General features: G+C 46.5%; 1 protein-coding gene across 1 annotated transcript; it reads right to left on the bottom strand.

Moving 5' to 3' along the window:
- Nucleotides 1-310: 310 nt before the first annotated feature.
- GABRE (gamma-aminobutyric acid type A receptor subunit epsilon) lies at nt 311-22,115 on the bottom strand. The gene is made up of 9 exons (XM_023202274.1): nt 22,001-22,115; nt 17,666-17,883; nt 17,150-17,217; nt 9,976-10,196; nt 8,446-8,528; nt 7,010-7,147; nt 2,898-3,050; nt 2,555-2,754; nt 311-2,271 (listed from the first exon to the last, which is right to left on the bottom strand). Exons 1-9 carry the CDS (start codon nt 22,054-22,056, stop codon nt 1,888-1,890), a joined length of 1,521 nt encoding a protein of 506 aa, XP_023058042.1. The 5' UTR covers nt 22,057-22,115; the 3' UTR covers nt 311-1,887.
- Nucleotides 22,116-23,745: the final 1,630 nt, after the last annotated feature.

The raw sequence follows: 23,745 nt of genomic DNA, 5'->3' as shown, positions 1-23,745 counted from the left end.
GGGGAATTGTTTGAGTCTGGTGGTCCCTAGGAACCGTCTAGTTCTGATAAGGGGGGCTAGAGTGATAGCCAAGGCAAAAGGGACACAGAGCCTGCAGGGGCATAGGAGCAATTAAAGGAATCTGAAAAGGGTGCCACATACCCAGGCGCACTTCTCCCTTCATTCCCGTTCCTTACTAATGAGAGAAGGGTACATGGTCCATGCCTGGCAGGTCTGGAAATTATGGATGGGAGAGGGGAGCAAAGATTCGGGTCATGGATTTCAGGCTGAGAACAAACTTGAATGCCAGAGAAACCAGCCACACCTTGAATGCTTTGCTGATATATTTATTTACAGATTTCCCCATTTCAGATGATGGTGATAAAAAGTAGATGGAGACCCCACCCTATCCACCCCCTAATAAATTACAGACACAGATTTCACTTAGCATATAGAAGCATTGGGGCATGTCCAGATTCATTCCACTGGGTTACTAGAGCCAGGAGAGGTTTGATCCTGGGGGCAGTCTGGGCACCTCAAGCCCAGAAATTGAGCTAAAGAGAGGTCACCATTCTGGGCCCTGCCACTGGTGTGCCAGCAGAGGTGACAGAATAGAACCATGGTGAACTGAGTTGCTTAGCCTTGTCATGTGGTCTAGTAGGCAACAGTGGGCTCTTGGATTGCTTCCAGTGAGATCCACAGTCTCATAGAAATCTGTGCCTCAGGGTTTCCATCTGCACAATGGGGATAAGAATCCTGCCCTAAAGATGTCACAGGGCTATCATGAAGCTCCAAATTGACACAATTTGTCAAAAGTGCTTTGCCAAAGTTCCAGTGCCATACAAATTTAAGGAAATTCGATTGATTGATTATGATCATTAGAGTGCCCCAGGTATAACAGTGGACTGGTTTATGGGTCCAGGGGCCAAGCAAGTGATAGAGCTCCTATGGTGTGCCCTAGGTGGGCACCAATCAATGGCGAGTAATGCCTGCTGCAAAGCCAAGTTTCCTTAGTTTCTTGGCCCCAGGAAGCCTCACCAAGGCCTAGTGTCTGGGTCAGGGCTAGGCAAAGTCACTGGGGAGGTTACAGAAAAAGTCACAGGGGTGAAAGAGAAGGAAGAAGGTGGCATATAAAGCAGGGAGTAGTTAGTATCATCACACACAAAAATAGATACCCATTGGATGAAGGGCATTGAATTGGTAGTGCAGATGAAAGATGGAGCCAGCGAGGAGAGGGAGATGTCACAGCAGCAGAGACAGAGGAATGCTGTCCCAAATAGGCTCTCTTGCTGCCCCCACTCTTCCTAAAGGGATAATGCCAGTGTCTATCTATCTGCAGAGAAAGGGGTAGCAGGGAGAGAGAACTGAGAACATACTAATCTGACCAAAGGAGAGGGATCCCTTCCTCCTGTTATACTGCTGCCTAGCATCTTAATGAGGTGTCAGGTATAGGCAAGCAACTAGTCGGTACACTTTGAGACTGAGGCCGGAACTGGGTCAAAAGCACTACAAAGGCAATAGTGGGCTTCTGGAAAAATGCAGTAATTGTCTGGTTGTCAGCATTGTTGGAAGATAGCTAATCTGCCTGTACTTAGGCATGGTTTTAGGGAGCTGATCACTAGAGGGCTACGATTTTTAGCAATGAGCATCATGGATGCTCCTTGAAGAAGAGGAAGGTGGCCCATTTTTAATAATTTGAAATAGGCTGCTAAGAAGGCTCAGTGAATGGGCCAGGTCAGGGAGAGGGGCAGCAAAGACAAACCCTCTGCAGGCTTTTATTTGGAGAATGGGGTAGGAAAAACTCTAGTTGCTCCTGCTGCTGCTGCTGCTTTCCTCCAACTGCCTCGGCAAGGAGCTTGGACCTCCTGGGGAACTGGGTAGGTTGCCCCACAGGGTACCAGCTGGTACCTACAAGTTAAGGCAAACAAGCCAGTAGAGCACATTGAAGAAGAAGAAGGTCACTGGGAAAACAACTCGTGAGTAGTTATCCAGGCGGTAGACATGGATGCAGAGGCGGCCCTGCTGCCAGGTACTGCCCTCACAATCGGGGACCATGCAGAAGTACTTCTTAAAACCCTTGTACCACTCACAACAGGCCAGCTTGGAGCAGAGACTGTGGGGACCCTCAGGGCTACCTGGGCTAGGGGGCTGCTGGGCTGAGCAAGACGGGTGGTCCTCTCCATCACTTCCCTCAGTGGTGACAATCTGGCACACAAAAGCTTCCTGATGTTGGCGGGCACAGGCTCGGGAACGTGCACGGGTACGGGCATGGGCACGGCTATTGATACGAGGCTAAAATGGACAAGGAAAGAAGTGGGGAAAAGTCAAGGGAAGAGAACCCAAGTATAAGTGCTGCCTCCGGATTTTCTGGAAACTGTCTTTGGCACGCCATATCTTGGCTTTTCTCCTCCAACTTCTCACCATTACATCAGGAAGTTGATTCAACTCCCCCACCACCCTGGGTAACATTCCATTACTCAGCAAGCTGACCACCCATGTGCCATAACCCCAGTACCCCTGCTAGCACGTCTCCACACTCCAAAGCCTTGCCACCACTCCCATACCCAGCTCATACATGGCGGAGTTTCGGAGAAGCATGGGCTTTTGTCTGGTTGTAGATCAGGAAGTTGAGCACAGCAAACTCCAACAGAGCACAGAAGCAGAAGACGAAGCAGATGGCGATATAGAAATCCAAGGCTGTGATATAGGAGACACGTGGGAAATTCTTACGAGAAAAGGTGCCCAACGTGGTCATGGTTAGGACAGAGGTGATCCCTGCAAGAGCATAAGGGTGGAGGTGGGCTCAGTTCCTGACCTATATACGACATAGGTTGAAGGACTCCATGACAAGGCAACTCTGCCCTGGCCCAGCCAATTCCCAGCTATGTGCCTATGCATATACCTCTTTCTCCTCTTACCTAGAGAGGTCCGGGCTGGAGCAGACTCTGTCTTGATCCAAAAGGAAACCCAGGAGAGCATCGTGGTCACGGAAGAAGGGACATAGTTTTGAAAGGCAACATAGCCAAACCGCCTGCTCACATTGAAGAAAATCGTCATGACCATGAAGTCACCTGAAAGACACAAAAAACATCACTGCATTACAGTGCTGACATGAGGGTCCCCCTTAACAGGATATGCACAGTAAGGGTCTCACTGTCCAGCTCATAGTATTCCCTAGGATAGAGGCATGATGTTACAATGCAATACATACAAATAGGACCAGAGGAAGCCCAGAAAAAAGACTTACTGCAAGACCAATGACCAGTTGAGAGCTAAGCCAAGGCCAGAATTTTAATAGCTTCTTTCTCAGTTCACTGTCCCGCACCCAATGTCTGTCTCTGTAGGTTGGCAAGAGAGTCAGGTGAAAGCAAAAAATCAGTTAGCCTTCTAGATATCATGCCCATGCAGCTGATATCCAGATGGCTGACTGAGGGCTTCATATCCACTGAGGCACATCACACCTGCACTGCTGGCCCTCAGAATGTCTACTCTTAGCAAATGAGACTAGGGAAGTCTGTGCTGTGGTGAAGCACAGAATGCTTTCGGCCTCCTTTCTACACATTCATACGATGGCAAAATGCCTTAGTGAGTGAGCACTGCTCCACAGATGGTCAAAACCGGCAATAGCCTGCTCCCCAAGCTTTTGATGGCTCCCTGTTTCACATGAGCTATATAGACTCAATCCACACTCTGGAATCTGATGTAAAAGGCCCACTATGACCCGGCTCCAACTGACATTTTACACACACACCTTACCCAAAGCCAATCCCATCTGCTCACGGATTTCCTGAGATAGCCTGCAATTTTACACCAATATTCTATGCTTGGACTCTCTTGTCTTAGTCTATGACCCCTAACCCAAATTGAGTGTTTCAGGAAAAGAGAAGAATAAGCTTAAAATGAACATTTCAGTCAGCCCTCCAGAAATCCATTCTGTGGCGTACACATCCACAGGGCAGACTGAGGTCCTCACAGTCACTTGGACATTGTGTCCTTGGTCATGGCTCTCAGTTAGATGGTCATGGTTCCTCCAGGACCTGATGACAACCTATATCTCTAGTTGGCATCTTCTTTTGTACCATTCATGCTGCTTTATGCTCTGATACACCCTCCCCAAGCACTCTGCATGCTATCATGACTCCTGGGCTTGTGTGGGCTTTTCTCGGAGCCCAGGACATCATTTTCCACTTTCAGCATCACATTGGAGTTGCAATACTATAGAATTCCTAGGCCTATAATTAGGTGGGCTTTTAAGTCCCTTCAAGGCAGGGCTCATGCAGGCCCTGTGGCTTAGCCCCTGCCCATCCAAGCTCAGAACAGCCTGGAACCCAGCAGATACTCAGTAACTCTTGCTCCTGTCAGGCAACAGCTTTGTGAAGCAGACCAGAGCACTAACCTGTCCGTGTGTCCTCCTATTTTGGAAAGTGGATCAACTGCCCAGCAGGTCTGGGTGGGCTGGAGCTGAATGAGAAGAGTAGCCTTTCCTACTCACCTTGGCAGCACTGAAACTCAAGGAGCAAGGCTTCTCAGATTCTTCTGGAAAAAGGCAAGGGAGCAACCTGTTGTCAGTGGGAAATCTGTGTGTTGAGTACACTTTTGGGATAGAACTCCTCCAGGGCTGCTGCACGGACCACCCTCACACTTGCCTACTGGCCAGAATGTATTTATCAAAAGTCCTCTTGCCGTGGGATCTTGACTGCAATTTAAGACACTTCTAATTAGTTATACCCAAGCCCTGCAATATTGCTGGGTTTATATAATATATTCTTGTTGCAAGAAGATTCATTATTCTGTTGGATGATTCTATTTTAATTTTATTTATTCTGGCCAAAAGAGAACCTTCGCGGCTCGTCAAGAGATGCCAATTTGTCTTGAAGGACAAGAGAAAGATGCTAACACACATTTTCTTCTTCTTCAGGAGTGAGAGAAGCACGGGTAGGGAAAACAATATATCTGGAGCTGAGGAACCAAAGCAAAAAAATATATGCTAAAGATGGTTTTCTGCTTGAACTCTTATCCTCTGATCAGATAATGGTTGGTCACTGCAGTGTCAGAGGGACACAATTAGAAAGACCATGTCCAGAGGACTGGGACTAGAAGAATGAATAGACCCAAAGCTTTGAAGAATAAGGGAAGAAAAATAAACCAGGGCTATGTAGACTACAACAAACTATGATCCATGCTGGGAATGATAATGCTGATCCTTTAATCTCGGCCTTGTGAAACAGTAGCTGAACTAACATAAGCTGGATAGTTCCAAGGAAAAAGAACTAAGCCTAATGTGTGGAACTTCCAGAGACTCAAATTTCAGATGAACAGGGAGAGTTTTCTAATGAACAGAACTGTCTAGAGAAGAAGGAAACCTCTTTGTAAGACAGTGGATTCCTGACCAGCAATAATATTCCATCAGAGGCTCCACAGCCATCAGTGAAGGACAAGCCACTCCCTGGTGGCAGGGCTGGACTCTCTTAGAACCTCCTGAAGCAGAGATTCTCTGGATCAAGGTCCAAGATGGCCGGAGTAGCAGGCTACCATTGCATTCTGAACCCTTAGGAGTTGAGCACATAAGTATGCTCCAGGTGGAGAGACCTGCCCCAGGGTCCAACTGGAAGAATTTGAGACCAGTCCCAAAGATAACTCTGACATTGAAGGAACCATGTCTCAAGATCAACTAGTCTCCAGCAGAGGAGAAAGAAGACTTCTTTTCTCCTCAAGAATCCTCCTCACTCCCAAGGAGGTCTGGTGCTTACCTACTGTCATCGCTTTGGTGATGATGCTGCCTCTGGGGCTTTGTAGTCACTAGGGCACCATTTTGAAACAATGCACAATCATCTACTAAACGGAACCACTAGTGACTTGAAAGCCCCTAGGCTTTATCTTCTCTGTCACTTTTGATGATGGGTACCCACCAATCTGGGAAAAGCTGAAGTGCAGAAAGCCAAGAGGGGGCCCATGGTTAGCTGGCAGAAGAGCAAGGTAGTAAAACTGCTTCCCCAGAGTCCCCAAGAAAAAAGGCAAGTATTTGTAAGGTAGCCCAGCGCTTTGCCCCTGCCTAATACTGTGCAAGCAAAGCTCTAGCCACATGAGCATGAGCTTTCCCTCAACCCGAGACTGATTCAACAAATGAAACAAAAGCAGATTTTCTGCCTAGTCACATGGTAGCAGAACAAGATGCCTCTCATGACAAATGGCTGGTTGGGTGACTGGCTCCATCCACATTCTGGAAACGATGAGGGCAGTGCCTTCACTGCCCTGAACTTGGTCAGGATGTGTGAAGACTGTTTCCAGGGCTGCTCTGGGAGCTACCCTGGGGAGGTTCCTTGGCTCCTCATTCAGATCACCTAGGAACATAAGTGAAGATGCTCACATCTAATTGGGAACTGAAGTGTAAGATACCCAGGACCTTCCCCTTTAGTCTTTGTTAGAGAAAAGGTCAGAAAACCAGTGGTCACTATGTCTATGTTGAATCCACCATGAAGCCTTTGACAAGAATCTGTGCTTTTTAGAGTTGTTCCTTTAAGACAAATGTCAATGCAGCAGCCACTGTAGCTGCTGTAACTTCCTCCAGACTTTCCCAGCCTTAAACTAGCTTGTATTAGAACTCTAGCCTCCACCTCCCACTACAATGGACTTTGCTTCCCATTCAACCAGATTGGATTGGTTCTGGGTGTGGAGAACTCATAAGAGCTCCATTCCCCAAAGTCATCCAAGGAGGTCAGTGTTGTAACCTTGAAACTGAAGGGTCTGCATGAAAAAGCCAGTTGCACATTCTGACAGCAGCAGAACTTTATCTACTTACCTAACCTCTCAAGGAGCTTGGCAAAGCACTTACTTCTTTGCAGATGAGACTGAGACATAGTTACAAAGTCTCAGTTTCCTCTGCAAACAGTTGTAAGTGCTTAGCAATTATAAGGCGGGAGCCATATCTTACAGTATTTCCATGGGATGACTGCGAAGCATTCATATGGATGGCCATCTCCAATCATCCCTACCACCTTCCTGGACTTCTGCCAAGCCCTGGCACACTTACCAACTGGGGTTGTGATTATTTCAGTTTTGTTGCTCACTCCTGTAAAATCAAATTGGAAGAGCTTCCAGGAATTCTTCTCATTGATTTCAAGCTTGAAATTTTCCCACTTGTAGATCATCTCATTCTCAGCATAGGAAACTGGAAAGCAATGTGAGAAAGAGGGTCGTATGAGACTTGGAAGCCCACCTGAGGTCTCCAATAGCATGGAGTCAGTCTGCACAATGCCTTGGAGTCCTGTTTCTGGCCTTGCCAGCTGTGGGACCTTGCCTCTCCTATCTCATTGTTGAAGTCCATTCAATGAGTGTGTTTACTGAGCATTCCTCAGTATCAGGCCCTGGGCTGGAAATACAGAGATGAGCAAGGCAGGAACCCTACCCTCAAGCAATCACATTTAATTTTATAAGACAGTGAGTATACTATTGTGATTTTTGGAGGAGCTCTGAAAAACCTATGTCCACGGAACAGTGGGGAAACAAAGTAGATAAAGATCACTTGGGGACATACGCAGAAAAGACTTCACAAGGCAGGTGATATTCCCATTAAATCTTGAAACTCAAGTAAATATTCTCAATAAGAATGAGTTTGAAGGGGTTAAGGGGCAGCATAGAAAGGTGAACCACCTGGTGTATTGTGGAAAGGCCAAAAGTTCAGGATGGCTAGCTCACAGTGGATGAGGTGCACACGATTGGGTGGCAGGGTCCAGTTCATGAATGGCCTTGAGGTTCATTCTAAGGAATTTCAAATTGATCCATGAGAGTTAACAGCGGATTTGAAACTAAGAAGTGACTCAATCTAGGTGACCCTTCAGCTAGGTCACTCTGATCCTTCTGTGAGGACAGCATGTTGGCAAGGAGGTTGGTGTAGCAATCCAGACAGAATTAAATTAATGCAGGTGAAGCTGTGACAGGGTGCAGAGAAATAGACAGCATCGATAGAGACTGGGAGGAAACACCAACAGGATGTGCTGATTGATTAGATGCAGGAGGTGAGGGAGAGGGAACATCAAAGTTCTTGATTTGGACAACTGGGTGAGTGATGGTCCTCTTCAATGAGACAGATGGGAACCCAGAAGCAACACACTTGTTTTGGTGGTAGAGGTCTGGAGGAGACAATGAATTTCGTTTTGGACATTGCAGTTTCAAAGTGAAGATGTGGCAAAAGTTCAAGTGGAAGATAACAAAGGCCTAAACCAAGGTAGTGCCAGTGGAGATGGAGAGGAGCAGCCATACTTGAGATACACTTCAGAGGCACGTGGAAGGGATGAGCAATACAGTATTGGTGGCAGGAAAGGAAATGAGGGTGGACGATGGAAGCCCTGCACAACTTGGCAGCATTTTAGGAGAAAAGCAGAGGCAGAAAAATGTAAATGGCGAGGGTGAGAGAAAGAAGGAGCCCAGCATGTTTCTGGGGCCCCAGAAACCTAAGAAGGTACTCACAGCTAGAGAAAGATAGAGGGCAAGAGTGAGAATCCATTGGAAATCTGAGCATGTGGAGTGAGCATCCAGCATCAATGGTCATCCTGGAAGGGAGAAAGGAGCCTCATTAGGCTGGCCTTAAGCACTTCCATATCCACCCAACTTTGGTCTAAGGACTACCACCAATGAATGGCCGGAGTCAATTTTTTTGTTTGTTTGTTTGAGACGGAGTTTCACTCTGTCACCTAGGCTAGAGTGCAGTGGCATGATCTCAGCTCACTGCAGCCTCTTGCCTACCAGGCTCAAGCGATTCTCATGCCCCAGCCTCCTGAGTAGCTGGAATTAGCACCAGCACACCCTGCTAATTTTTGCATTTTTTTTTTCATGTATTTATTTTCTTTTTTTTTTTTATTATACTTTAAGTTCTAGGGTACATGTGCATAACGTGCAGGTTTGTTACATATGTATACATGTGCCATGTTGGTGTGCTGCACCCATCAACTCGTCAGCACCCATCAATTCATCATTTATATCAGGTATAACTCCCCAATGCAATCCCTCCCCCCTCCCCCGCCATGACAGGCCCCATTGTGTGATGTTCCCCTTCCCGAGTCCAAGTGAGCTCATTGTTCAGTTCCCACCTATGAGTGAGAACATGCGGTGTTTGGCTTTCTCTTCTTGTGATAGTTTGCTAAGAATGATGGTTTCCAGCTGCATCCATGTCCCTACAAAGGACGCAAACTCATCTATGGAATTTTTGCATTTTTAGTAGAGACAGGGTTTTCCCATGATTGCCAGACTGGTCTCGAACTCCTGACCTCAAGTGATCTGCCTGCCTCAGGCTCACAAAGTGCTGGGATCACAGGTGTGAGCCACCGTGCCTGGCCCTCAGTAGAATTTAAGACAAAAAGCTCAAAGGAGAGAAAACAAGAGAGAAAACAAAACAAAACAAACAAGGAAACAAACAAACAGCTTAGAACTATCTGGCTACTCTGGGCTCCATCATTAGAGAAACGTATGGACCAACTTCGATTGGTTTTTGTTTTCTCGCCCAGCCTAGTTTCCAAGACCTGCCAACATCCTCCCTACTCTCCCCTACCTTCCTGCCCCCACATGCAATCTTCCCCTGCTGGGAATTCAAGTATCCAACCTGGTCTTAGGTACCTTTGCTACTACCGTGCTGCTGCTCTGCCTGAACAATTTCACCACTGTGGACGTATCTTTATATCCAGTACCCACTTAGGATGGAATTGTCTAGGTAATGCAGTCATACTGGCACATCCTAGTTGGGGGAGCTCTGGACTCAGAGCCAAGTAACTGGGTACCAGTTCCAGCTCTGCCACAAACTTGGTGTGTGGTTTTAAGCAATATCTTTCTCTTTTGAGGCCTCTATATCTGTTACATAAGGGGGCTGGGCTCATGGTCTAGGAAAGCTGGGCAGGCCCTTAGAGGTATCATTCAGGATGAGATCTCTGCCCATAGATCTTTGGCTAAAATTATCAGAAGGGGAGAGGGAATTCCAGGAGGTGAGACTCCAGAGGCTTCACATACCTAATTGTGTACAACACCTTGCCATCCTTGTAGATGCGGACCATCTGGTTGGGCATGGTGATCTCATGCTCGTGGGTCCTCTTAGAATTCCTAAAAAAGGTGTCCGGGATCCACAGCTGGCTCACCACATTGCCGTTCAAAACAAGAGACTCAAAGGTGTTGTTGTAACAGAGGCGTTCGTCGTACCAGGTCTGGGAGAAGATGATGTCAATGGTGTATTCCTGGTGGGAAGGACAGAAAAGCACATACTTGGGGATGAACAGAAAAAGGACATTCATATGCAAGCATATTGTTTGCCACTCCCTAACCTAGAATCCTGAAGGCAATGTGGTGGAATGTATTGAGCACTAGACCAGGAAGCAGGAGGGGGATGAGGTCCCTTTTCTCTGCTCAAAGACTCTTCCAATGTCAGAACTAGAAGGGAATTCAGAGGTTACCAAGCTTAATGATCCCAAATGAGAAGTCAGTCATACCCTGCTTGATTACTGTGAGCAAGGGGAGCTAGGTCCTCACATCGTGCAGCAGTTAACACAATACTCACACAACTCAGGACAATAGAAAAGTTTGCCCTAAACAAAGCTTCCTACTACTTTCTCTTACAATCCCCATTCTGTTCTCAGGTAACACATAGAGCAGGTCTAGTTTCAATTCCAGAGGAGAGATCTCCAGAAATGGTATGTCATTGAATCTGTCTTTTTCCCACATTTCTGAAGTCATGGTGCATCTTACAATTAACACATATCTTTAATGGAGCATTTCTTATTTTTTCTTGACAGTGGCTTAAATTGGTTGTGATCTTAAATCAGAGCCAACATGGAATCAAGGAAAGGCACCTGAAGGTTGCAATCTTGCCCTCCTGAGTCTTTTCTCCGGGGTAGACATTCATGACTAAAAGTTTTCGGCTTCAACAACCCAACCACTGGTTTTACCAATAGATCTGCAAGGATTGCACAGTCAACTGACAGTCTACTCATAGGAAACTCTTTTCACCAAAGTGTGGTAGTACTTGTTAGTACTTGGTCCATAGCACTACTACTCACTTTGTGCTGTGTTTATCCTACAAGGTCAACCACACATTTTAAAATGATTCCACACTTTGGGAAAGTGTTGCCCAACAGAATGGCAAATGTGACTATGGTCCATGCAAATCTTACTGACATGGAGCAAATTGAAAGACACTACTGGATAAAACTGAAATCTAGAGCACCTTGCTGGTCACACCATAGTCAAGACTACTGGATTAATGCAGTTGAATTAAGGAAGCCTATGGTCACTAGGTATACATGATCAACGTGAACATAACAATGGGATAGGTGAGATTTGGTAATCTTTAAAGGTACTGTTAACTCTGATGTTATAGATTCTGAGGATTTTCATTAGCACATGTTTAAGGTTTGTGTGTCACCACAACTATCCAGTTGTTTTTATGTTTCCTTATAAGTGAGAGTAAGAGAACATTTCACTTAGGTAAACAATAAGACAACATAGGACTGGATCACTAAAAATGACATGTCGGTACACTATGCCCACACTTGGAAATATAAACATGGAATTATGTCAAAATAAAAAAGATTAGAAAATACCCAGAAGACACTGACTGACACTACAGAAAACTGAATGTGCCCTACAAATAAATGATTTCAAGGTAATGTGGAGGCAAGGAGAACTGTTAGACTCTAGTGACAATTAGTCTCACTTTTTTTTTCTGTAGAATTGTTTCCATTTATAATCAAAGTCTTAAATAAATGTTCTTGTGTCCTTGGCTAAAACTTGCATCTTTCCCTGTTATCCTCTTTGTTAGATGGGAGACTATACATAATTTGTAAATGCCCCCCACCTCAAAAAAAACTGCCCTGTTTCCAGAGGTTACATTGAGACTGCCCCTTTACCAGTGGGCAAAGGCTCCATGCCATTCTGTGATGGGCTTATCAAGTAGATGGACCCTTTGGAATCCACTTAGGTTTGTACAGAGGAAAGCGGCATGAGTTTGGCTGTTGGAGTTTTCTATTTCCAGGTGTTCCAAAATAAAATATAATTCCCAACTAGGTCACAGTCTCAGAGGATAGATTTCATCTAGAAACAGAGAGGCAATGGTGGCTTAATTCCATGGGCTGGGCTCTTCATCTTATTGCTCCTGTGTAGGCTGTGATGCTACTCCAGCCAGGTCAACACCCTCTCAGTCCCCACATTTCCACAGTAAATCAAACATCGCAGCTCAAAATTGTTTTAAAAATTTACAAGCACACACACCGTTGACAGCATACAGTGAAGTTTCCCCTTTCAGATTTTATTTGGGGAGCACAAATATTAATTAACCCCAATCCTTCATTCTCCAGAATTACAATAAAAATGAAGTGTTTTGCAGGCCAGGCGCCATGGCTCAAGCTTGTAATCCCAGCACTTTGGGAGGCCACTTCTGGGAGGACAGATCACGAGGTCAGGAGTTCAAGACCAGCCTGGCCAACATGGTAAAACCCTGTCTCTACTAAAAATACAAAAATTAGCAGGGTGTGGAAACGGGTGCCTGTAGTCGCAGCTACTTGGGAGGCTGAGGCAGGAGAATTGCTCGAACCTGGGAGGCGGAGGTTGACGTGAGCGGAGATCACGCCACTCTACTCCAGCCTGGGTGATGGAGTGAGACTCCATCTCGGGGGCAGAAAAAAGAAGAAAGAAGTGCTTTAAGTCACAAGAGAAACATCTATTTAGTCTCATGTTCTTTAAACAAAGAGAATCTTTTTTTTTCTTTCACTTATTTTTTTTTTTTTTTTACTTTCAAATAAGTGCCTGTAACCTTTGAATGTGTGGTGTGTGCGTGTGCATAGATATATATCCATGATTATTTGGTCTCCAGATATTGTCTGTCCCCTAAAATGTCTGTTAAACATCAACAATGATATTTAATAGGAAGAAGCTAGAAATTTGCACCACTGGTGTTGAAGGGAGGAAAAAACCCTACTGCAATAGAACTCCAAGTAGCTCGAACAGCAAGTACCACAAGTAGACCAAGGCAGAACTCTGAGTTATTTTAGAGATAAGGAAACTAAGGCTCTACGAGAAAGGGGGCTATCCAAAGTCACACAAATAGTCAATGGCAGCCTGGCCCTGGGATGGCTTTCACTTGCACCAACAATCTCTTTAGGTACCAAGGTCCAATTTTCTCTGCAGAATCCCTAGGTCTTTCCGCTGAGTTCTTCTGCATCAAACAACGCATACCCACAACCATGGAGGTGGGCACGACCTTCGGGGAAGAAATCAAGAAAATCCCTGATTGCCTTTGCTGCCCAGGACCAAAGATTGTAAAAGCAGCCACCAAACTGCTGGGAGCCAACCATGGAAGGGAAGACTGAGAATGTTCCCTGGAGTAGGCCAGAGAAACAGACAGAAAAGAGCTGGCAGAACCTGGCTCCCATTTGTATGAGAGCCTCTGACCCCACCCTACCCCACCTGCCTCCACAAATAGCCTTCCAAGTGTTTCTACAGTCCCAAGTGGCTGGCAGTTTAAACTTGGCCAGCAGAGCCTCCTTCATTCCCAGGCCTTGTGAACTGCTTGGTAGCCAGTGGGAAGCCTTTCCCTCTGCACTCACACTGTGCTTATGCTCTATGTTATGAAGTGTTTCAAATGAGCATTTATTTCTATTTGACAATTGTAAGTTCATTACATATCAATTGATAACTAACACTTCACTTTTTCCCCAGTTTGACAAATGAGCTTACGATGTACATCTCTTTTAGGTCAGCTGAAACTCTGGAAGTTCAGTGTTTTGGAACTAGAATCAACTGCGATAATTACCACAGCAAGAAAAAGCGTTAGTAACTATTGATGCTACAATGCTCAGTGATTCCCAGATTGTTCATTGCCTTTTAATCTCAGACTGGGTGTTACAAAACCGTGCACTCAGGTTTCCTTCCTGGAGGACAAGGCCTGCTTTCTACACAACATCTGACTGAAAGGTGTTGAAACTCCCCTCAAGCAGCTACACCAACTATGTACCCAATGCTGGAACTCACATTTCTGAGAAGGCTCAGTTTCCTCAAATGTAAAACAGGGATCCATATCCTAATGGCAACTTTGGCTTCCATGCAGGTTGTCATGAGGATCCAAGGAGACAAGCATGTACTGGGTACTGGCCTGTTCTGTGACTGTGTGGCAGAGACATGTGTCCCCTCCTTACCAAGAACACCACAGAACAGGGACCTCCCACAGCTTTAAAGAACTATTTGGAACCATGTAGAATGCAAGACATTTCAGGACAATTTAACACCACATGTGAGGGTTTGGAATTTTCAAGACACTTGGCTCAGGCTAAAGTGCCACCTTACTGGCCAAAGAAAATAAAGTTGTTGGCTCTTTTCTGAATGAGTCCTGTGTTCCATGCTAGGTTTGGTGACTGCTGGGTTATTAGACTATATTCTTCAAGCATTGTCAGGTGAGGCCACTGCTGGCAGCATGAATAGCCATAGAGCAAGAAGAGACAGGGCATTCAGCTACTGTGAGTGGGGCTACCGCTCTGCTACAAGGGCTCTTGTAGATAGAAATTGGTTTCCCAAACAGCAAGGAGATTTTAGTCACAAATTCTCCACTACTCTTCAATTTTACAGGATGCTCTATCTCACCCAGAAAGCAAACCAAGGCAACTTAGCGCCCTCTTCTCCATTTGTCAATGTGTGTGTTCTCTCCACTCCACCTAAGGAAATTTAGCCACCACCAATTGGGTGGAGATTGACATGTTAGAGAAGAAGGAGCAAACCAGCTTGTTGGAAATTAGACTGGTTACTTCCAAATAAGGTTGACAGTGCCTTAAAGTCAAGCCAAAGGAGCAGAGAACTAGAAGAAAGGAACAAATAAACAGCTATGCAAATTTCTGGGAGCCATGAGGTTACTGTGGACTGAGCACTATATTTGGCTTTTGGCATGCTAAAGAGGAGAGGCAGAGACTGCTGCAGGAGGCTGTCTGCCCAGCTAGAATAACATCCTGAGCCACTTTCCCACTCCTACACCAATGACCTGAAAGGGTCAACAATGACAACAATGGTGGGACCACAAGCCCTCAACCTTTGGTTCTTGCACAGAACTTAGTGTTTCTTAGTTTATAAACAATACTAGCAAAACTAATTGCTAAATTCATACCCATTTTTAAAAAGGTAAACTGCAACACAAAAAGGAGACTACAATTCTCATAGTGGTAAACACACTGGTAGCAGCAAAAAGTAAATCTGATTATCCAGGGAAGAGTCAAAAAAAAAAAAAACCCACCAATTTTAAAATATAAACAGAAACTCAAAAACATCTATCTGCTCTATGCTTCTGTTCTTCCTTGTTAGTTCTCAGAAACTCAATTCTAGGAGTTACTCAAAAGAAGAACATCATGATCATGTGTAGCAGGCAGACTCTTAGATGTCCTCCAATGTTCTTCACTTTCTGGTATTTGTGCCCTTCTGTAATCCCCTCCACTTGACTCTAGGATGGGCCTCATGATTTGTGTCTGATAAGAATACCACAGAAGCAATGGGATGTCACTTCTAAAATTAGATTGTAGAAAGTCTGTGATTTCCATCTTGAGCACCTTCTCTCATACTCTTCCTCACTCTGAAGGAAGCCAGCTACCATATTGTGAGCTACCCTGTGGATAGGTGCCCATGGCAAGGATGGAGGGAGACCTCCAGACCACAGCCAGAGAAGAACAGAATCCTGCCAATCCTGTGAGTGGTCTTGGAAATGGATCCTCCCTCAGTTGAGCCTTCAGATGAGACTCCAGCCCTAGCTGACACCTTGATTACAGGTTTGTGAGAGACCCTGAAACAGAGAACCCAGCTAAGCCATGCCTGGATTCCTGACCCACACAGACAGTGAGATAATGATTGTTGTTTTAAGACACTATGTTTTGGGGATAATTTGTCAAATAGTAAGGCATAAGTAGTGTGCCTGAAGAATCAGGCAGCCAAAGTCTCATGGTTGGGGGGTGGGGAACCTTGCTCTTCCACTTAGCCTATGTAAACATCTTGATTTTCCATGAAGGTTAACTTAGCTTTGAGGGTCTATTTGCAAGGCCCATCTCAGAGCCAAGGCTCTAAGCTCACCCAGTTACATGGCACTTTTTGGGTACCTGTGAGTATGCTAAAATTTTGTTTGCCTTGGGCCAAGTGATCTGTGGCTGTGATGGAGTTGCTTACCACAGCCTTCCTCAGTGTCAGGCTCTGCAGATGCAAGTGATTCTTGCAGAGCATCTTTCATCACTCATTTGCTTAGCTAACATATTATACTGAGCCCTTGACATCAAGGAGCTCATGGAGGAGACAGCAAGGCCAACATACCACAGATAATTACAATGAAATGATGTAGGGAAGATCAGGTAAACAACTGTGATAGAAGCTGGAAAGATGTAACTGCCAAAGACAGGAATGTGGTGTGAGAAAGAAAGGAGCAATTAATAGGTGTGGAGGTCAGGGGAGATGCTGTGAATGAGATGGAGTCTGAGTTAGATACTGAAAAAGAAGGCAGCTGACAAGTAAGAAAGTGGAACAATGGCATACCAAATAGAAAATCACTTGAATGAAAGCTCAGAGGTACAAGGTGGTCTGGGAATGCCAGTATTCTAGTGTGACCAAAGCACATGGTCTCTAAAAGGGTGAAGAGGAATACAACCATGGAGGGCCTTGAACTGCATGTAATAAGCAGTGCTGGGACTGCAGGAGGAGCATCACTTGGGAGGCCAACTTAGTAGGTGTTTTCTAGGTGAGAGATGATGAAAGCTAAATGGGGGCAGTGCTGACACTATGTTTATATGAGTGGAAAAGGAAAGAAGGAAGTAGAACAAAAATATAGAAACAGTCTTAGAGCAAGAGCTAGTAACTTTAGACTTATGTCCATACAAATAATTATCAGAAGAAAAGAGGCATTCCATTGTGTTGTTTAAAATTGCTTTATTATTTTTGTTTTGAATGAAAAAACTGGAAGATATGGTCATGATTCTGAAGATCCTCTTCAAGTTGCAAGGGACTTACCTTTTCCAGTCTCATTCTCAAGCCAGTGGTTAAAAAAATCCCTTCCTCTCTCCAGAAATAAATTATTGGAGTTGTTACAGAAATACAGAGCAGAAAGCAGAAGTCTGTGGAAGGCCCTATAGGTCAGCCCCTGGGCTTCTAGGAAATACTGTAAGAAAAGCTTAGTACTCACCATGTCCAGGATAGAGAGAGGACCAAGGCTGTTGACGGAGATCTCAACAGTGACCACAGTGGGCTTCTCTGTAAGATAAGCAGAAGCAGCAAAGGGTAAGTGTCAAACAGGGGCATGGGACAGGGGAGGCAGTAGTCAGAGGGGATGAAAGGGGAGTCAAGTAAGTGTTGGACCACACAGTTTCAGCATCTAATCCGATTTCTTTATTTGTTTTTTCATGGCAAAACCAAGCTCACGGACTGTTAAGAATTGGACATACATCTTGAAGATCAAAAATCTAGTTTAGTCCTCTCATTTTACCATTGGAAAAACTGAAGGCAAGAGAGGGAAAAGTCTTGATCAAGGTCAATGACACTGCTGAGAATAGAGTTAATATCTCTTACCTGACAGGTCAACAACAGATGTTCTTGTCCATGTGCATGGCACCCTCTGTTACTGCTCAGGTCCATTCTCCATGCCTATACCCTCAACCCCTGAACCCTCTAAGGAGGGGAAGAACTTTGTTCTGCCACTTACCTCCAATGCCAGGGCGCAGTTTGTGGTCATAATTACTCAGGATAGTGTTCAGGATGCGAGAGGCTTCTGGCAGTTTGCCAGCTGTGCGCCCAGTCTCGGTCTTAGTTGACTTTGTTTCCTCAGAGAGGAGCTTATTTTCCAGAGGCTGGGGCGGGGGTCCATAGACGACATCATGGACAGAGGCTTCATTCTTTGATTCAGTCTGAGGTCCCTCGACCCTAGAACATTCAAACAAAAAATGAAGCTCTGCCCTTCAGTCTGTAGGGGCCCCAGCTAGTGCTTCTTGGGACAGAAGCAAACCGAAACAAGTTTTCAACACAGAACTTAGTTAAATTGTGACTGGTAACAGCAAATTATAAGACAGTGACAGATTAGGCTTGTGAATTTCTTTTAAATCTTACTGTTCTTTGGGGACTTTCTATGCTGTCCCTCTTTTATGATAGCTCTTTTATTTAAAAAAAATCAACAAAAGCAAGACCTAGATTTTAAAAGAATGTTCCACGTGAAATGAAGAGGGCATTTATGTCTGAGCACTGGCCCACTGTGACTAGCCTTGGCCTCTAGTCAGCCTGACCAGCACCAACTGGGAGTGAGGAGCAGGCAGAGGGCCAGGGCTGAGAGGAATTCTTGCGAAAGCCAGGGTGGCCTCTCCCAGAGAGAACCAGAAAATTGTGGGAATATTTTGCAGTTTTGTTGGTTGTGTAATACTCGTTGCACTGGGGGCAGGGGAAGGAGATGAAGAGAAGGAGGCTAAAGAGCAGCCTTTGTGGGTGTCTAAACAGGAAAGGCAGGAGTCCTCCACCCACAGACAGCCATACAGGAACTGACTGCCCAACAGGAGTCCACCCTGAGCTCCACAGCCATGCACCACAGCCAAGAAAAAGAAGAAGATTAGTAAGAATAATTGAATTAAACAAAAATGTTAAAGGCCATCTGCCAAAGTATGAAACTCACCGATGGTGTTAGAAGTCCGGATAGTGCTGCCTTTGCTGGGAGGCAGTGACAAAGGGGGCTTCTGAGGTCCTGCTCACGTTCGGGTTCTTGATTTGGCTTTCTTTACACCGCTGTGGTCATATTCTGACAACTCATCAGCTGTACACTTATGATTTGAGCACTTTTCTGTATACATGTTCTAATTCCATAAAAACGTGTTGTAAAAAATCAAAATGCCCCACCTGCTAATATCTGGATCTCATTTTATTTAAAAGCAAACTCTTAAAAAACAAACAGGAATTATTTATGACATAATAGGAGAGATTTGAACACTGAGTGGATAGTTGAGGCATGAATAAATTATTCTTAAATTTTGGGTGTAATTATGGTATTTTCTTATGCTTGTGAAATCTTTAATGACTAGAAATACATACTAAAACAATTACATATAAAATGATATGATGTCTGAGATATGCTTCAACACAATCTAAGTAGGAATTGGAGAGTGGGTGGGGTAAAAGAAAATAAGAGTGGCCATGAATTCACAAACAGTGGGGGTGGGGATGGCTACATGGAGATTCCGTGTACTGTTCCCTCTACCTTTATATGTCTTTAAAAAATATATAATTAAAAGTCTTTTAAAAAGCCATCATCCCATATTAATCTGTGATATTGGAAGGCAGGAGAGCGGTTTCCTTTGGGGAGGAAAGTGTACAGGGACAAGCATTTTGGAGATGCGTGTGTGTGTGTGTGTGTGTGTGTGTGGTAATGGGGTTGCAATGCTGTATTTCCTGATCTAGGTGTTGGTTACATGGGCCTGTTTACTTTGTGAAAATCCACTGAGCTGTTCACTCATGATGTCTATGCTTTTATACTGGCATGTCACACTTCCAAAATGATTTTTTTTAAAGCCATAAGGCAATTTGTTTCCTAAAATGAGGGGTAAACAGGGCAAGAGACATGGGCATGACCCCTGTATTGCAGACCAAGGGACTGCCAACTTAGGCAGCAAAATGCATTTTTCTGCAGTATTTCAAGCATACAGATGTGCCAAATCCACACCATTTCTCATGTCTGAAGTGGCTACTTTCCATTGTGGGCTAGGGAAGAACTGGACTTGGAAAATACAGTTTCTACTTTCAAATGCCATATTTAGAAGATGTCTTCTTTCCCTGAGGCCAAATTCCCAGCCATCTCAAAAGATAAGGGCCAGTGACTATGGGAAGAGAGGAGGGAAAATGGAGACCTGAGACCCTGCAAAATAAGTGATGTGGCTGGAAACGTGGCACAATCAGAACGGCAGCCAGTGGTAGACCGAGCACTGCCAGACAGGACCACCTAAAAGCCTGAAGCAGCCCCTCCCAGATGTCTGAAATCCATGGACAAGATCCTCCCAGCTGCCCCATGTTTAAAAGTGCAGAGGCAAACAGATAAACCCGAAAGCACCCAGACCACCAAAGCCCTCCTGCCCCTAGACTAGGTCTGCAATGAAAATGATAGCAGAGGGTCATAAGTTGGCTTTAATCCTAAAATTGGCTTTTGCCAGTTAAAAACAAACAAACAAACAAACAAAATAAAACCTCGTCCTGAGGTCCTTGGGGTTAAAGAGCTGCTGACAATGCATACCTTTCCCCAGGCAGCCATGAAGCTCACTTTCAGGGCTAGAAAGAATAAAAACTTGAAAAACACTCATACACTGGAATAGTGGGATTTTCCAGGGGAGTTTTTCAGGCATTCACATGTCTCCAGACACAATGGTCCAGCATGAAGTTGAATCTCTGCACTACTCCCTCCCAAACAGTCGACTGCTGGTGGTGTGAGAAGTGGGGTGGGGGTGGGGGGCATAAGAAAAGATGTTGGATTTTTTTCTAAATCAGATCTCTTTTTCATTATACAGATGGACCAACTGAGGCCCAGATAGAGGAAGGACTGTACCCCAAGTCACACAAATAATTTGAGGCTAAGCCTGGACCAGACAGAGGTCTTGTGGTTCACTGTGGCCCAGTACACCCCATTGTCACCTCCCCAGCTCTTTCCTAGCACCACAGGTTGCTATGCTTGAAGAGTAGTTTCCATTTCCCCAGCCCCGTTTCCCTGCTGTTTTCCTCTCTGACCCCCCCACTTATTTCCCCCATCCCAGAGCCATCTTTTGCCCTAGCCAGTCACCATGTCAGCTTTCTCAACTAGTCCAAATTCCATTTGGAGGGATGTGGATGACTGGAAATTGCTAGCACGCATAGAAAAACATTTACCAAGCCCTTGCTGAGGCTAGTCCCACTCCAGGGCACCAGTGAGCCAGCAGGGAGCCACACATCCCCCTCTCTGAAAAGCTAACGCAATCTGGGGTAGGGAAAGAAGTCACCCTCGCTCCCCACAACAGATAAACAAGACACAAGCCCAGTGCCATGGAAACTTCAAGAAAGCTTCACAGATCAGGAAGCTCACAAACTTGTGACACTTCACACCCAGCAGGAACCATCTCAAAAAAAATCAACAACAAAAAAGAAACGAAGCAGTCATCTTCCACCCCAAAAAGCGAGAAATCTAGGGGACAACCTTCCTAGCCAAGTCCCAGGGCGAGGAGAAGGTGTGAGGGAAGATGGTTGTTCAAGGGAAACCTGAAAGGGGAGAAGGGGATTGAAATCTAGGACCCAAAACACAGACTTCAGAGGAGAATAATATTCCTGGCCTCTGGCTCCAGTCTACCCAAGGCCCAGCAGGGTGTCTAGGGATGAGTTAAGGAAGGGGTAGGCTGTCAGCAGTGGGGAGGGGGTATAGCTGGTGCGGGAGCCCTTAGACTAAACCAAAGCTCCTGCCTGAGACTGGCACCAACAGGAGCAGCAGCATGGGAAGCAAGGAAAGTCAGAGTTGCCTGGCGCAGTGCCTGGAACTCAGTAGGCACTCTTAAAAAATGTGAGCAGTAGAGAACAGACCAGGCAACACTCACACATTTTTGGCGCAGTTAAGCTCCCTCAGCCCGCGCACCGCCTTCTCAAAATGCACCCCCGACACCCCAGTAGCTGAAGCCTGCCCTGGCCGGTCACCCCCGGGGCTGCTCCCCTGTTCCTGCGCAAGACTCCGAGAAGGAGTGCTTGTCACCAGGCCATCGCAGTGCTTCTGAGAGCGGGAATCCAAGAACTGGGGTCCCATCTTGCTTTTGGCGTCCTGTCTTCCTTTTGGAGATCCCCTTCAAGGACCCCGGGAATCCATCCTACAGTGAACAGGGCGGAGGCTGGCGCGCATCGAGGGCACGCAGTACTCAGCCAGCCCGCGCTAGGGCCGGGGCAAGGCGGGCGCGGGGCTCGAGGAACGCGGGGCCGCAGGGATCCCGGGAGCCGCCCCTGCTCCCAGGGAGAGGCAGCTGGGCGCGAAGGGCTCCCGGGTCCCGGGATGGAGACTCACCTCGACTGAAGGATCAATAAGATGCCTAGGAGGACTGGAAGAACTTTGGACAACATTTCCTCGGAGACCGGCGCGACCACCTGTGCGGAGGTCGCGGTTCACAGTCTGCACGCACTGAGCGCGGTGTGGTTTTGCTGGGCTCCAACTTTCACTCCTCCCACTCGCCCCGCCCCGTCCCGCGCTACCCGCCCCGCGCTCCCCGCCCCAGGCCCGCCCCCAGCCCCGATGGAAATCTCCGACGACGTGACGGCTGCTGCCGTGGGGAGCGGGGGAGGCTCGCGCGGGCGCTGGTAGGAGGCGGGAGCCCTGTTGCTGAGGCCCCCAGTCCCCCCGCCGCCACTGCAGCACTGCCAGACAGCCAGGGGCCGGGGACGGGGAGGGAGGAGGCGGCGAGCCAGCTGCGCAAGGCCTGGGCAGAGGAAACTCGCGGCCCCGCGCTGTGGCCGGCAGGGAGCTGCTTCAGGGACAAGATGCGGGGCTGGATGTGCTTACGCCCCAGAGGCGACCCCCTCCTGCCCGTTGGCGCGCCGCGGGGTCAAACTGTGCTCTCCAGCCGTGGCTTCCTCCCCGCCACCTGTTGCACCCCATTGCTTCCCCAAGTCTCCTGGCTTCAACCTAGCTGCCTCTCCGGTTTTCCCAGCTCTCAGCCCACAGTCTTCAGTCTTTCGAAATACAAGTCTTGTCGTATGAAGGAAGCCGGGTAACTCAGCACCTTCCTTGGCATACGGAGGAAGAGAGACAGGGGTCTCCCCAGCAAGCTCTGATGTGAGGTACTCCACAGGGCAAATTCCCAGGTATTTGGGGGCAGGGAGGACCCGCCAACAGAGGACCAGGTAGAGACATTCACTGGAGAATTTTCTCTGAACCCCAAGGGGACACTGCCACAATGTGGCTCCCGCTTTGGCCCCAGACGCTGAGTGTGAGACGGACCACCTGGAATAGAGGAGGCTTTGGAAACCTCCTTAAGACTGGATGGCTGAATCTTTCTGGAGACTTGGCACCAGGTGATAGCAGAAGAAGACATGAGAAGGCACAGAGAGGGAAGGGGCAGTGCCCCTCTTCAGGGGAGACATGTCAAGAGTCTCAAGCATACTTGGACTTCATCTTCTTTACCTAGATCCTTCTGATTTGCTTCAGAAAGAGAAGGAATGACAAAGATTTGTGTACCAAGCTGATGCCAGACACTAGCAGCATCCTCACCTGTTGCTCTAGAAAGGACTGTGTGCATCCTTGAAGAGGCTTAGCTCTACCACACTTATCTAAAGTACCCTCTTTACCACTCCACCTCCCAAGCATATCACTCTGCTTTGTGCTCTTCACAACACTGCTCACTCATTGATGATTTTCTTGGGCAATTTTTTATGAGCTTGTTTACAGTGGATCTCTCCTACTGAAGTAAGCTCAGTGACAAACACACACATGCATACACACAAAATATGTCTTGTTGGGGTCTTCACTGTATCTCTAAGACTTAGCAGAGCTCTGGGCACACAATAGACACTCAACCAAATATGTCACTGATTTATGTGCAGCTGTGTGTGTCCTACTACCACTGAGTCAGTCCACTAGGACCTGGGGCTGCCTTCAGACTATGGTGCAAGAGAGAAGAAGAGACTGCAGGACATGTTTAGGCTTGCACAGCTCCTCACCCCCGCTCCCTGACACGCACGGAAGAGCCCCATACTTTCTTTCATGTGTTGCTGCTGAAATTTTTAATAACTTTTGAACAAGTGGCCCAGCATTTT

This window comes from Piliocolobus tephrosceles, chromosome 12 (genome assembly GCF_002776525.5).
Source record: "Piliocolobus tephrosceles isolate RC106 chromosome 12, ASM277652v3, whole genome shotgun sequence".
Taxonomy (NCBI): domain Eukaryota; kingdom Metazoa; phylum Chordata; class Mammalia; order Primates; family Cercopithecidae; genus Piliocolobus; species Piliocolobus tephrosceles.
The sequence above is the reverse complement of the archived record's forward strand: the minus strand, read 5'-3'. Positions and strand labels throughout refer to the sequence as shown.